The 14,816-nt window shown below is 38.7% G+C and overlaps 2 protein-coding genes across 3 annotated transcripts in view; one reads left to right on the top strand and one right to left on the bottom strand.

The window, feature by feature from the left end:
• Positions 1–11,378, bottom strand: part of PACRG (parkin coregulated) — a 521,176-nt gene extending 509,798 nt beyond the window's left edge. The window contains exon 1 of one of the 2 annotated variants that reach the window (XM_041744987.1): positions 10,911–11,378. In XM_041744987.1, coding sequence (XP_041600921.1) covers positions 10,911–11,066 — 156 coding nt within the window. In that variant the 5' untranslated portion in view covers positions 11,067–11,378. The remainder of the gene's footprint in view (positions 1–10,910) is intronic. The other variant, XM_041744986.1, reaches the window with a different exon arrangement.
• A 148-nt stretch (positions 11,379–11,526) lies between these two features.
• The window catches only part of PRKN (parkin RBR E3 ubiquitin protein ligase), a 1,299,677-nt gene continuing 1,296,387 nt past the window's right edge, over positions 11,527–14,816 (top strand). Inside the window, exon 1 of the mRNA XM_041744985.1 lies at positions 11,527–11,667. Coding sequence (XP_041600919.1) covers positions 11,661–11,667 — 7 coding nt within the window. The 5' untranslated portion in view covers positions 11,527–11,660. The remainder of the gene's footprint in view (positions 11,668–14,816) is intronic.

The following is a 14,816-nucleotide window of genomic DNA, read 5'->3' as shown; positions in this document are numbered from 1 at the left end:
AATTGAGTTATGTTGGTTAAATATTTTCTAAAATCTGGGTATCATGTATAACTAAAAACAAGCAAAAAAGAATAATACAAATCAGCAGGGAATAGAATATTTCTTAGTAAATGTCTTCAGCAAAAATGAATAGATATGTGGAAAATAGTTTTGTTTTGTTTTAGATTTTATTTATTTATTCATGAGAGGCAGAGAGAGAGAGAGAGAGAGAGAGAGAGAGAGGCAGAGGGAGAAGCAGGCTCCATGCAGGGAGCTGGATGCAGGACTCGATCCAGGGGCCCCAGGATCACACCCTGAGCTGAAAGGCAGATGCCTATCCACTGAGCCACCAGGCATCCCGGAAAATAGTTTTTTGAGATCTTTCCATAATATTATGTTCCCAAATGTTCTGAACCGCAATTAAAGACTAATTAAATCAACCCCAGAAGAATTCAAAAAATTAAACCAGAATCTTGGAGGATGAGGCTCAGGAATGAGGAATTTTTAAGTTCCCCAGGTGATTCCAATTTGCAACCTGAGCATTATGGCCTTAGATGTTTCCATCCATTTCTTAAATATGTATCATGAATGGGTTTCAGAGGTGCTGACACATAGATCCCTACAATGTGCAGCAGGTTGGGGCAAGGGGGGGATGGCAGGCAGGGCCTGGGGTAGTTAGTCAGAACCTTTAGGCCTACTGTTTAGGACAGAAGAGTGGAACAGGCATAGTTAAGTCTTGCAGATGGTGGTAAAATACAAACTTCCTCTATGACACTTTATAAAATCAACAGCCATCTTGCTCGGGTCATAAAATGAACTGATCACAACCAGAGCTAAAACAAATATATACAGTCTATGCTCTCCTATTGGCATTGTAAATTCTATTCTTGGATCAAAATGGATCACCAAAAGCCTAAATACATGTACCATAACAATTTAATCTTATGCAAAATCAAATTCTTCAAGATTCATTTTAATATCACCTACTTGCCCCTCACTGAAATCTTTTATGTATTAAATTTGGTGCTATAATAGTGAAAGGGAATATAAGGGAAGGGAGAAGAAATGTGTGGGAAATATCAGAAGGGGAGACAGAACATAAAGACTCCTAACTCTGGGAAACGAACTAGGGGTGGTGGAAGGGGAGGAGGGCGGGGGGTGGGGGTAAATGGGTGACGGGCACTAAGGGGGGCACTTGACGGGATGAGCACTGGGTGTTATTCTGTATGTTGGCAAATTGAACACCAATAAAAAATAAATTTATTATAAAAAAATTGGTGCTATGTTACTTGTAAAAACAAAAGTGTAGGTATGTTGTGCTGCATACATTTAAAATGCTACCTATCTATATGCTGCTTATAAGAGACTCACTGTAGATCTAAAAACACACACATACTGAAAGTAAAGGCATAGGAAAAGATATTTCATGCAAATGAAAATGAAAAGAAAGCTGGTATAGCCTAATACTCATATCAGACAAAACAGACTTTAAAACAAAGATAATAACAAGTGACAAAGAAAGCATTACCTAATTATAAAGGGGTCAGTCCAAGAAGAAAATATAACATTTATAAATATTTATGCACAGAACATAGGAGCACTTAAATATATAAAGCAAGTATTAACAGACATAAAATCAGAATTTGAGAGTAACACAATAATAATAGGGGACTTTAACATCAGACTGATATCAATGGATAGATTATCTGGAGAGAAAATCAATAAGGATAATGGTCTCAAGTGACCCATTAAGCCAGATATACTATCTATATCTATATCTATATCTATATCTATATCTATATCTATGTCATTTAATCCAAAAAGCTACACATTCATTTCAAGTATACATGAAACATTCTCCAGAATGGATTACAGGTTAGACTACAACACAGGTCTCATTAAACTTAAGAAAACTGAAATTAGATCAAGCATCTTTTCTGAACACAATGGTATACAACTAGAAATCAATTACAAGTAGGTAACTGGAAAACACATACATATGTATACACATGAACACATGGAGGCTAACCAATATGTTGTTATGTAACCAACAGGTCAATGAAGAAATCAAAAGGACATCACAAAATATCCTGAGACAAATGAAAATGGAAATACAACGTTCCAAAATCTATGGGATGAAACAAAAACAGTTCTAAGTGGGAAGCTCATAGCAATACAAAACTACCTCAAGAAAACAACAATAAAAAATTCCCAAATTAACAGCCTAACTTTGCGCCTAAGAAACAGAAAAAGAACAAAACTCAAAGTTAGTACAAGAAAGGAAATAATAAAGATCAGAGTGGAAATAAAGAGGGGCTAAAAAGACAATAGAAAAGATCAATGAAACTAGGAGCTGGTTCTGTGAAAAGATAAAATCAATAAACCTCTAGTCAGACTCATCAATAAAAAAGGAAGACTCAAATAAAATCACAAAGGAAAGAGAAGTTACAATTGATACCACAGAAATATAAAGGATCATGAGATTACTACAAACAATTATATACCAAAAAATTGTAAAATCTAGAAGTAAGTTTCTAGAAACACACAATCTTCCAAGATATGCCAACAAAAGCTAAATTGAGCAAACAGAATTGCATTAAACCAAAAAGGTTTCATGCAGCAAAGGAAACCATCAACAAAAAGAGAAGGCCACTCATAACTAGAAGACATTTGTAAAACACATATGAAATAAGGAGGGTTAATAGCCAAAATATCTAAAGAACTTATATAACCTAATATCAACAAAAACAAAAACTCAAAACCTCAACTAAAAAATGGGGCAGAGGTCTTGAATGGACATACAGATAGACAAGGGATTGAAAAGCTGCTTTTTTTATGATAACAGGTATATAATGTTCACTTCTGAGCAGCCAATGCCAAGAAGCTCACAATGAATCTGAATATCATCTATAAATTCACTGACCCTTACGAATAGCAAAATTGATTCTCCTTTTCTTTAGTTCAGGCCTTCTAGGTTAATTATATATTTTTTTCATTGTTTCTCTATTGTTGCTTCTATTTTTGCTTCTGATAACTCCAATTTATTTTCAATATTTTTTTAAAGATTTATTTATTTATTTTTATTTATGATAGACACAGAGAGAGAGAGAGAGAGAGAGAGAGAGAGAGAAAGAGGCAGAGACACAGGAGGAGGAGAAGCATGCTCCATGCTGGGAGCCAGATGTGGGACTCAATCCCGGGACTCCAGGATCGCGCCCTGGGTCAAAGGCAGGTGCCAAACCGCTGAGCCACCCAGGGATCCCCTCCAATTTATTTTCAAAGCCTTGTGTCTTACTGTATATGCATCCCATTATCAGACTGTTGAACTTAGTTGAGGAATACTTTACAAACAAATACATAAATAACACATTTTAGGTAATTTTTTCATACATAGTATATATTTTTAAGAGAGGGATGAGGGCAGCTTGGGTGGCTCAACAGTTTAGTGCTGCCTTCAGCCCAGGGCATGATCCTGGAGATTCGGGATCAAGTCCCACGTCAGGCTCCCTGCATGGAGCCTGCTTCTCCCTCTGCCTGTGTCTCTGCCTCTCTCTAATTCTGTGTTCTCTGCCTCTCTCTCTCTCTCTCATGAATAAATAAATAAAATCTTAAAAATAAAAGAGAGGGATGAAAGTCACAAGAGAATGGAAAGGGGATGCCTTAGTGGTTCAATCAGTTAAGGTCCAACTCTTGGTTTTGGCTCAGGTCATGATCTCAGGGTCATGAGTTCAAGCCCTGAGGTGGGCTCTGCACTGGACATGGAGCCTGCTTAGGATTGTCTCTCTCCCTCTGCCCATCCCTCTCCCCCTTAATCCTACCAGCTCATTGCACTCTTCCTCTCTCAAAAAAAAGGGTGGGGGGGATGGAAATGAAACATAGTGGGAAACTATACTTGGAATACATACATTTAATAAATGCCTTATATCATGTAAAATAGAATATGAAAAATAAAAAATTACTATAAATAAGCCAAATCAAGTTATGAGAAAAATACTCAAAAATCTTGAAAAGATACCTCAGAAAAGAGAATAATCAAATGATCAATACATATATTTTAAAAGTTTTAATCTTCATTAGTCAGAATAAACATTAATAGTAAATTCCCAATGAGATAACATCATACACACACTATAATACCTAAAATGCAAAATAAAGTGGAAGCAATTAGACGATAGAGCAAAACTTACTCTCATATAGAGCTGGCAAGAGTTTAAATATGAAAAATCAATTTGGAAAATAATTTTGATATATTGGGGTACACATACACATACCCCAGGACTCGGAAATTCCCAGGAATACATCCTTGGACATTTATACACATGTTCTCCAAAACCTGTATCAGAATTTTCCTAGTAACGCTATTTGTGACAGTCCTAACCTAGAAGTCACACAAATGCTCATCAATGGAGGAACAGATAAATAACATTCTATGGGCACACAAAAATACTACACAGGAATAAGTATGAGGGAATTATAATAATAATCAGTAATGTGGGTGAATCACACGTTACAGTTACTGATTTTAGGATTCCACATATGTAAATGAAAATCTGTTGTCAGAAGATTTAAGTTGGGATTATGTTTGGGCAGTAACTGAAAGAGGCCCCATGGGGCTAATAATGTTTCTTATCTGGGTGCTGGACCAGTGTCTTTGGTTTAATATTCATCAAATGATACTTATGTTTGCATGTGATGCATCAACTGAAGTCTAAAAAATAAATAATCAATAGGGGACTGGTCCAAGTCAGAAATATCTAGAAATCTCAGTTTCATTCCTTGCTGTACCATTAATAAGTATCCTGAAAGCAGAACAACAACAAAATTAAGTTGTTTGAGATTTATATGCTAGCTGAAGAAAAACAATTTTGCTTTGCCTTCTCATAACATGGGGAGGAATAAAAATGACTAGCCCTATCATATATTAAAACATATAAAAAGCTACTATACTTAATAAACATATAACATTACTAGATCATTCAAATTAAATGGGAAGATATTTTATATAATTTAGTTTAACTATATGTGAAGCTTCATGTAAGAACCCTCTGACCAGGGCAGCCCTGGTGGTGCAGCGGTTTAGCGCCGCCTGCAGCCTGGGGTGTGATCCTGGAGACCCAGGATCGAGTCCCACATCCGGTTTCCTGCATGGAGCCTGCTTCTCCCTCTGCCTGTGTCTCTGCCTCTCTATCTCCCTCTGTGTCTCTCATGAATCAATAAATAAAAATATTTTTAAAAAATGAAAAAATAAAATTATAAGAGACTTTGACAGGGATAAACTAAAATTTTTAGATAAGAGAAAGCTTTTTTGAACCTTACCACTTTGACACTTTACAGTGAGCATGTATAACTTTTATAATAAGCTAATTAAAATATGGCTAAAACATTTGTATGTTATTCTAATTCCTACATTTTATTTTATTTTATTTTTAAAGATTTTATTTACTTATTCATAAGTTGCAGGGAGAGAAAGAGAGAGAGAGGCAGAGACACAAGCAGGCTCCATGCAGAGAGCCTGACGTGGGACTCGATCCAGGGTCTCCAGATCATGCCCTGGGCTGCAGGCGGCGCCAAACTGCTGAGCTACCAGGGCTGCCCCTAATTCCTACATTTTATAACACCATTAGCATTTTCTCAAAGCTGGTAATTCAAAGATGATTATCTCATTATAATATAAACAATGGTCATTCATTAATCCATTTGACCAAAAAAAAAAAAAAAAAAAAAAGCACCTCTTATGTGCCAGGAATTCTTCTAGAGCTAGAGATGCAGCAGTGAGTAAAATAGTAATAATTCCCTGCCCTCAAGGAGCTTCCTATGTAGTAGAAGAAGACACAGGATAAACTAAATTGGTATTAGAGGGTAGTCAGTAATTTTTTTTTTTTTTTTTTTTTTTTTTTTTTTTTTTTTTTTTTTTTTTTTTTTTGAGGGTAGTCAGTAATTATGGAAAAATATAAAATGGAAAGAAGATGAGTATGCTGTAGCAGAGATGAAGAGATTATCAAGATGTTGAAATTTTAAATAGTCAGGGAAACCTTCAATGAAAAGTTAATTTTTGATTAAAAAAAAGAATAGAAAGAACAGGAGATGGTGATATGTAAGCAGGAAATGCATTTCCACTAGAGGGTACAGGAAGGAAAAAAGACTGAGCCAGCCAGGCAAACGACATATTCAAGGAACAGCACAGAAATTACTGTGGATGGAACAGAATGAGTGACAAAGAAAGCACTAAAATATATACATAAAAAAGAAAAGATGCCAGCTTACTTAGGACCTTACAGTAGGGTCAGAACTTTAACTTTCATTTTGAGATGAGGGGCCACTGAAGGGTTTGATATAATGAATGCCATGATCTGGCTGAGTTTTCAAGGGATCTTCTGAGCTCCTAAATTGGGGGAGGGTGGTTTAAAAAAGAACCCAAACTAAAGACATGTAACAATTACAGCAACAAAAAAGAGAAGATGAAACATGAAGGGTAGATTTCCTGACCTTTATTCCTCAGGTATTTAGTGAGTACACTGTTAGGTGGTTAGGATGGAAAAAATTGGTTAGCCATGAGTTCTGCACTCCCAGGGAATTTATAGGAGATAGAACATGAGCCAGAGTAACTTTAATATACAGTAGAAAACAATGAGCTAAGGAAAACTTTCCATCTTGGTTGATAAAGAGGGAGAAGTAGGAGGTCATCTTGAAGCAGTTGGCATTTTAGCTGGCTACAAAAATGAAAGCTCCTTGAACAGCATGGGTTTTGCCTTTTCCAGACTTCTCAACTGCCAGTACCCAAAACAGTGCTTGGCACAGTCAGTGATCACTAGATATTTGTTACATACTGTCTGAATGAACTTGGGTGTGCAGATAGGTAAGGGGAACAATATAAGTAAAATCACAACAAGGAAGTCTTAGAGTTAAATTTCGTGGAAGGATATGAGAATAGCAGGAGATGAAATGAAAACCTTAGAGTAGGGTTACATCACAGAAGAATTTGCTGATCCTGTGGAGGTACCATTGATGAGAGGGAAATGTACTGGAAAGATGAATGTAATAATACTGATACATGATTGAAGCAAAGAACCAATTGATGGATGGAAGTTAGAGACCAGTTTGGATGATATCGTGAGAACTCAGACAAAAGGTGATGAGGATCTCAATTAGTTTATTATCACTTGATCCCCTCATCATTAGTACTTCTACTCTACTGAGTCAGTATTTGTGACCCTTACTACAGAGGTGTATTTACAGGTACTATAATTATTTTACTTGTCTGTTTCCTTTCCTTTACTAGCAATAGAACATATTTAGCACTGGTGGTTGACACTTCTAATCACCCACTGATTTTCCCTTTTCCCTTTATTACACTAATAAAATGCTTCAAGTTCCAGCTGCACATAGAGCTACCAGTCAGATACTCCATTTCCCAGCCTCTCTGCAACTGGATGTGGTCATAAACTAAGTTTTGGCAATGGATATGAACAGAAGAGACAAATGCAACTTTTGGGACATGCATTCCTAATGAAGCTGCTTGTCTCCATTTCTTCCCATATCTTCTCATAGGTTGCTCCTTACCCATTTTTCTGTCCCCATGCCTGAAGTAGGTGTTGGAGATTATGTCCTTTTGCAACTATATGACTTTCTTAGTCCTTTTCCTAATAAAAGAGGTATAGGGACTGGGATTTCCTTCAAGGGTCAATTTTTCATAGGGTTTTATAAAAAGGGAAAATGTAGGCCTATCACCAAATTCTGGCCAGTGGGATGTAATGAGAATTGGGTGCAGTGTCTGGGTCATGCCTCTAAAAGGAAGCTCTCTGTTTCTTCTTTCCTTCTTTCTGGGGGTAGTGATTTGACCCTGTTAGTGGTGAGTCCACCTTGACCCAGGGCATCACCCTACAGGACATAAAGCAAGAATATACAAGCAGTGCCCAACAAACTTGGACTTATATGTAACAGAAACAACTACCATCTTAGTTAAACTAATGTTATTTGGTCTCTGTTATAGCAGCCAAATAGGTATCTTAATACATACTCTATAAATATTGACCATTACCACTATCTGTTGAATGAATATATGATCGGTAAGTATAAACATCTCTATATAAATAATGTAATATTAAGGAATTATTTCTCCCATTCCCCTAAACTTTGAACATAAAACATCTATAGTCTATTGAAAAGGAAATCTATGGTATAAAGCTTCAGGTGAAGTCAACTTCTGTATCATCATCAGTTTGGGTTCATATCTTAACTTGCTTTATGCTAATGTGTATTAGCACAAAAATTATCTACTGTCAGTTGAGATTAAATCAATACAACACTGACCTATTGGTTTCTGGTTGTAAGTTCTAATATACCATGAAACAAGGCCTATAAAGGGAAAATGGACTATGAAATCTTCAAATTCTATATGTCTTATCATTCTTTTTAGGCAAATGTAACAACATGAATTTGGAAATTAGTCTCTGATTTCAGGGATTTTATCCATGTTTGTTGTCATACAGAATGCAACAACAATTTCAAGGAAGTAAAGGAAGACCAATATTTGACATTAGGTCTTAAAAACTAGCCATTTGTGTTTATTTATTATTTTATAATTTTTTGATTCTTATACACAGACTATGACTATTTAAATAGAGATTTCTGTTTGTATAGTCCACCCGATCTAATCTGTTTATTATCAAGTGTATACATTTATGTTACTAGAGCGCTCTCACAGAAACACCAAGAGAGCCCACAGAACTCGTTAGGGGTTAGCTGTGTATGTCTGTTGTGGAAGTACACTGGAATGGTGACTTGTTTAATTAGGAAGTGTTTGAAAGAGGCAATTGAAGGTGAGCCCCAACACTGGAAATATGATTTGGGTGTCAGCTTTGGGACAGGGGTTGTGATTAAGAAAAGCTGGAGACTGGCACATTATTTTCTGAATAGAAATAAGCCTTAAAAAAAGAGATTGAGCTATTTTGACTTTTTAATGCCAAAAGGTTTATACTGTTGAAGACAGAAATGGAAATGTGAATATTGTATATAAAAAGGAAATGTTTCATTTCCTATACGAGTAAAGTTCTTTTGTATAAACAGTATCCTGTGTTAGTTTTCCTTGGAGTACTAAGGATCGGGAGTTTGTTTTGCTGATCCCAAATCTTCAGAACTGTGTCTGTGTTAGCAAGTTCTTAGCTCAGCTAACACAAACAAACAAACAAACAAACAAAACTAAGAGAGATAGAGTTGCTGAATAAGTAGATGATGCTTGCATTTATGAACTGCAATTTCCCACTAAATGAAGTGAAGGAATGACATAACCTGTTTTGAGAATCCTCATGGAAATACAGATACCACACTAAGACTTTTCCTAAAAGCACAAAAATAAGAAGATATTTAACTCAGATAAGTTGTTTATAAAGAAGGCTGCTTCATGGTCAATGTTTTTTGTTATTTTAGTTTTGTAAGCATATTTACTACATTTGGTAATACTGGAATACTTAATTTTCCAGGAAACTATGGCTTTAGGTATAAGGCTATGTCAAAAAAATAAACATGATTATAAACATAGATTTAGAAAAAAAGAGAGAATCTGACTCATTTTCTCCATGAACAAATGTAAAATTGAAAAAAATGACCATGATAATAACTAGAAATATTGTGTAGAATAAAAAAACAATTAGCTTGAATGGTTATGGTATTCTATATTGCTGAGAAACAAGTCATCTTGACTCCTATGACCACCTATTCACGTGAAAAACATGCAAAAAGATTGCCACTATAGCAAGCGGGAGTTTTAGTCTATTTGCACAAATTTTCACTATTGTAAATCAACAGACACACAATCCAATAATCCAAATATCATTTTGTGTACTGATACGGCGATATGACCTAGGGATCTGGAGGTAATCTGTTTCATTCATATAGGTAAAGGATGGGGTTTCAGAATAAGGTATTAGACTTGCAACATTTATGCAAAAGAAATAATGTGATACTGTAAAGCAACACTATTCATTTAACATAATGAGCTGCTATACAATAAGTCAGATGTTCCCAGAGTGTAAGTTATATAAATTTGAAAGCTGCATTTATTATTAATATCTCATTCCCAGACAGGGGCTTGCTTAGTCAGTCAGTAGTAAAACCTGGCTTAGCATACCAAATTTAAAGCTGTTTAACAAATATGAAAGTTGTTTTTTTTTAAAACTATCCTGCTTGTAGCTAAATCACTTGTGTGCATTTTAAACCATCCCCCCCATAGTATTGAGAATATTTTATTTTTGCTACCACAAGTAATAGACATCAAAATACAAATTATAGTAATAGTTAGAAATACTTGAACTTAAGGCTTGGACTGTTTAAAACTTATCATCATTCAAAAGGTCTGGAAATAGACCTTCCTGTTACATTGCCTATCCGAACTCTAACAAGCTGATATTATTTTGTAAGAAAGAGGCTTGTTAGGGTCAACGCAGGGATGCTCTAAAATTCCTTCGTTTGAACTGATGAGAGTTCCTAACTGTAGACGATTTAACGAGTTTATGCTTCCAGGTGTACATCAGCACATGTCAAATTCTGCAAGAGCTTATGATCTCTGAGAACTCGCCTTCTAGAAGGACCTTTGCTGAGTGGGGCTCGATTAGGAATCGATACGTAAAGAGGCTCTTTAAAAAAAATAAATAAATCGTGTCAATAGTTTTAAGAGTACCTTGGCGTGGTCAAGAAACCATGGGTTAGGAGGAAGGTGCTTGTCAGTGGGTAAGAGTGCCTCACGTGCCCAGGATCCTTCCTGACACCCCAGCCAGGACCTCCTCACCCTGCTGGGCGCCGTCTGCAGAGGCGCCCCCCCTCGGTGCCGCAGACCCCCCAGGACACGGATTCAGGATCCATCCCTGGCCGGCCAGCAGCTATCGCCTGCTGTCCCCTGATCGGAGCGAGTGCATATTCAATGCAGGGTCACTTACGACTGAGTTTTTCATCATGGCTTTGACTGTGAAGCCCTCAGAAACCAGGGAGTGAGGCTGGTGCACCGGGAGCGGCTGTTGCGCCAGCAGCTTGGTCCTCTTCGGCATCTTGTCTGGGCATTTGTTTAAGCTCAGGGTCTCTTTTTCTGCCACCATCTTCCTAGAAAATGTCTCGTTCTCATAAAACGTGTAGTAAAAGAATCAGTGGGTTTTACGCATGTGAGAAGGAGTTCGGGGGGGAAAAATGTAAAAAGGCGCGTTACTGGTAGAAATTCAACCCCTCGTAGTGCCCAGGTTGATCCAGATGTTTGGCAGCTCCTAGGTGAGGGGAGTTGACGGAGGGGAGGGGCGGGAGGAGGGAAGGACCGTGGCGAGAGCCGTAAGAAGCTTCCAAAGGTAAGCCTCCCGGTTGCTAAGCGACGCGTCAACACTGCGGCCCAGTGGCCCAGTCCCCCCGTGACGTAGCACGCTTCCTGGGCCTGAATGCGGAGAGGCGGCGGAAGGCGGCGGGCGGAAGGCGGCGGGCGGAAGGCCGACGGCGGCGCGATGGGAGAAACTACGCTGTCAAACTACGACTCCCAGAAGGCCCCTGGCTGCGCGTCGTCCGCGCGTGCGCATTCCGACAGCCGGCCCCAGGGAGGCAGGTGCTGGAAGATTTAACCCCGGAGCCACACTTGTGGGAGGCACGGGCGGGCGCCGGAGCGGGCGTAGCCCCCTGCGGGCCCAGCAGCCTCCACCTGCCTAGTGACCATGATAGGTACGTGAGTACCTGCCAGGTACAGCCTGTCAGCGCCTCCTCGCCGGGCCTCGGCGGACAGGGACCCCCCCCGCCCCCAGGGTGTCGGCCGGTGTCAACTGTCAGTGTCAGGACGGCCGTGTCCGCCGGCCCTCGGCCCGCGCTGCGCGCTTCCCGGTGCCCGCCGTGGGCCGGGGGAGTAAGTGTGTGTGAGCTCAGCCCCCGCCCCGCCCGTGCTCGGACAGCTCGCCCGGCAGACAACTTCCCCGGGGGCCCGGCGTGCGCGCCTGCGCCTCCCGAGGTGGAGGCTGGGGCGCGCGTTCCCACGGCGAGCGCCCCGCCCCGCCCCGCCGCGCCCCGCCGGACTCGGGGGTCGGTTTGCAGGCCCCTCACGTGCACCCCCGCCCCCGCCCCTCGGGGGCTGCCTCCCCGCTGGGGACGGATGGGACCCGCCGCCTGTGGGACTCTTTCCGGGGAAACCCTATACCAAAGCTTTCAGCTCTAGTGGAAGGCACCTGCCGGGGTGGTTAGGATTCAGAGACATTCCTGCAGAGGGACTTAAACCTCTCGCTCCCGCGATTTTTCCTTGTAGGTCTGAGATGAAAGAATCTAAAGAGTAACAAGGATTAAGTATTTGCATAATGAATTATTAGTTGACACAAAATGACCTGGGTGCATATTTATGATGAAAGCTTTGGAAATGGTTTGTGGTAATTGTTTATAAACACTGTGATGTGTAAGTTTAGCAGAGTTTCTCCCTTCTAGGGTGTTACGCCAAAAGTTTCCTCCCCCTCCCCCTCCTCTCCGTCCTCCTGGTCCTCCCCTCCTCCCCTCCTCCCTCCTCCCCCCTCCTCCTCCCCCCTCCTCCCTCCTCCCCCCTCCTCCTCCCCCCCTCCTCCCCCCTCCCCCCCTCCCCCCTCCTCCTCCCCCCTCCCCCCTCCCCCCTCCTCCGCCCCCCTTCTCCTCCCCCCCTCCCCCCCCTCCCCCCCTCCTCTTCGCGGTAGTCTTTGAAATGAGTGGAAATACACAGTATGATTAGAAACCAATGTTATTTGGGGCGCTTATTATGACAGAAGCTTACTTTAGATTGTGTATGGAAGATTTGGTGACCCTATTTGGAGATTATTCCTGATGAGTACCACTTAAATAACAATTTTGATTGCATCGAGTGCATCTGAAGTCAGAAATGGTCAGTCCAGAAAGAGGAGAAGTGGATTTTTAAAATACGTAAGTTTGTATGCACTGATAGAGTCTTAAGTCTTTTATTTAGGAACATTAACGTTAAAACGTAAAACATTCTACCCAGAGAGAGAATCATGCCAGTGATTAACTGATGCTGTCTTTGCAGCAATGATAAAACCTAGGGATGTTGTCCAATTTTTCTCACCTTTCTAGCACGGTATGACTTTTGGTGAATGACTTTTGAAAGTCATCCAATGAAGAAATTTTTCTTATAAATGAATTTTTTATATAAACTTTTATGAATCTTTTGAACCCAACTTTTACATATAATCCACTATCAACAGCTCTGAATGGAATCAGAAAAACTAATAGAAGAAATTTTTAAAAATCCATGATGTCAGCATTTTACAGAAAAAAATTATATTTTATTTGAAGACAATTATAAAATTTTATTTTAATTCAACTTAATTTAGTGCATGCTCTTAAAAGAAGCAAGTTTATAGTAAAGCTATATTAAAGATAGGGACTTAAGATCTAAAAATCACAATTCTAAATTGTTATCTAATAAATGACTATATAAGAACTTTGAAAAAAAACTTTGGTAGGATGAACTATGTTTAGGGAATTTAGTTTATTTGGGACTTAGGGACATAAGACAGAAGAGCATGATCTTTGGATTTGATGATTAGACAGTTATTAGTAACTTGTAATTACATGGAGAATATAAGGTAGATTTTAAACGGTGTTTTTTCTTATACTCCAGTTGTTGTTTTACATAGTGCAAATAAATGTGTATTACAACATAAGTACAACATGCCCCATCCCAAGAAAGGTACTTTACATATAAAAACCATGTGGACAATGTGTAGTACATTATTTTATACAAGTAATTGCAATGCCTAATTCTGTTGGTGGGCACTTTTTGATAAAAATCTTAATTGCCAATTTTGGACTTGTATTGGTGAAGACAGTGTGTGGAAAGGTAGGTGAAAGTGGAGGCAATTAAAAAGGAGTTTTAGAGTGATGGGTTTCCTGTTTCTGTGAATAAACCTCAGAGCCAGGAAAGGCATTATTGTTTATACCTAGTAATAGGCTGGAGATCAAAATATACATCAGTATATTTTTTTTTCCTGTTAAAGACATTGTGCTACTCAGAACTTGCCTGTTTTATGCTTGTGCTCTCTTTAATTGCTATACCCTCTTTAATGCAAATAGTACTCTTCCATTTTACATAAATCTTGGCTTACTTTTGAGGAAAAACAACAGTAGGAGTAAAGGGGATTGATTGTTACCCCACTACGAGTAGAATTAACCTTCCTTTTTTGTTCTTAAAACCTAGGATTCCTTCTTCGTACAGAGACTGTCTCAAAAGTACTTATATTTCTCACTTGAATTATGACTGATATGTTAAATGCCTGGCCCAGACAGTCATAGAAACATAGTTTAATTGATTATGACTTTGAGAAGTATGGAGTAGGACATCAAGATATCATAAAGCACAATAGAAAGGCATAAGAAAATTCTACTTAGAAAAATATAATTTTTGGTATCATTAAAAACATTTTCACTCTTTTAAAAATTAACAATTTAAAATTGAATTTTAGTAGCGATATTTGTGGTATATCCTAATTCCTATAGAACTAGATTTAGGTAACGAGTAGTATCAGATATTAAAGTGTGGGGATCTGTATACAACAGTGTTGCCAATATTGAAATTCAAATTCAGTGTCTCACTCTTTAAAGGTTTTTTATTTAAAAAAATAACAATTAGAACATAGTCACATTTATATGTTGTTTAAATTATCTCTTAGGAAAAAACCTATATCCACCTATATAACTCCACCCCATAGTAATTCTTGCCTTCTCTTGTTTTTGTGGATGTACACAAATTATACAAATACTCTTCAATAAATGAGCATTCAGTAGGTTTATAGATTGCTATCATCAGAAATGTTTGTGTTCCTGTCTTTTTATTTGCATATGTAAGC

This window comes from Vulpes lagopus, chromosome 2 (genome assembly GCF_018345385.1).
Source record: "Vulpes lagopus strain Blue_001 chromosome 2, ASM1834538v1, whole genome shotgun sequence".
Classification (NCBI taxonomy): Eukaryota; Metazoa; Chordata; class Mammalia; order Carnivora; family Canidae; genus Vulpes; species Vulpes lagopus.
Note: the sequence above shows the minus strand (reverse complement) of the source record. Positions and strands in the feature narration are given on the sequence as shown.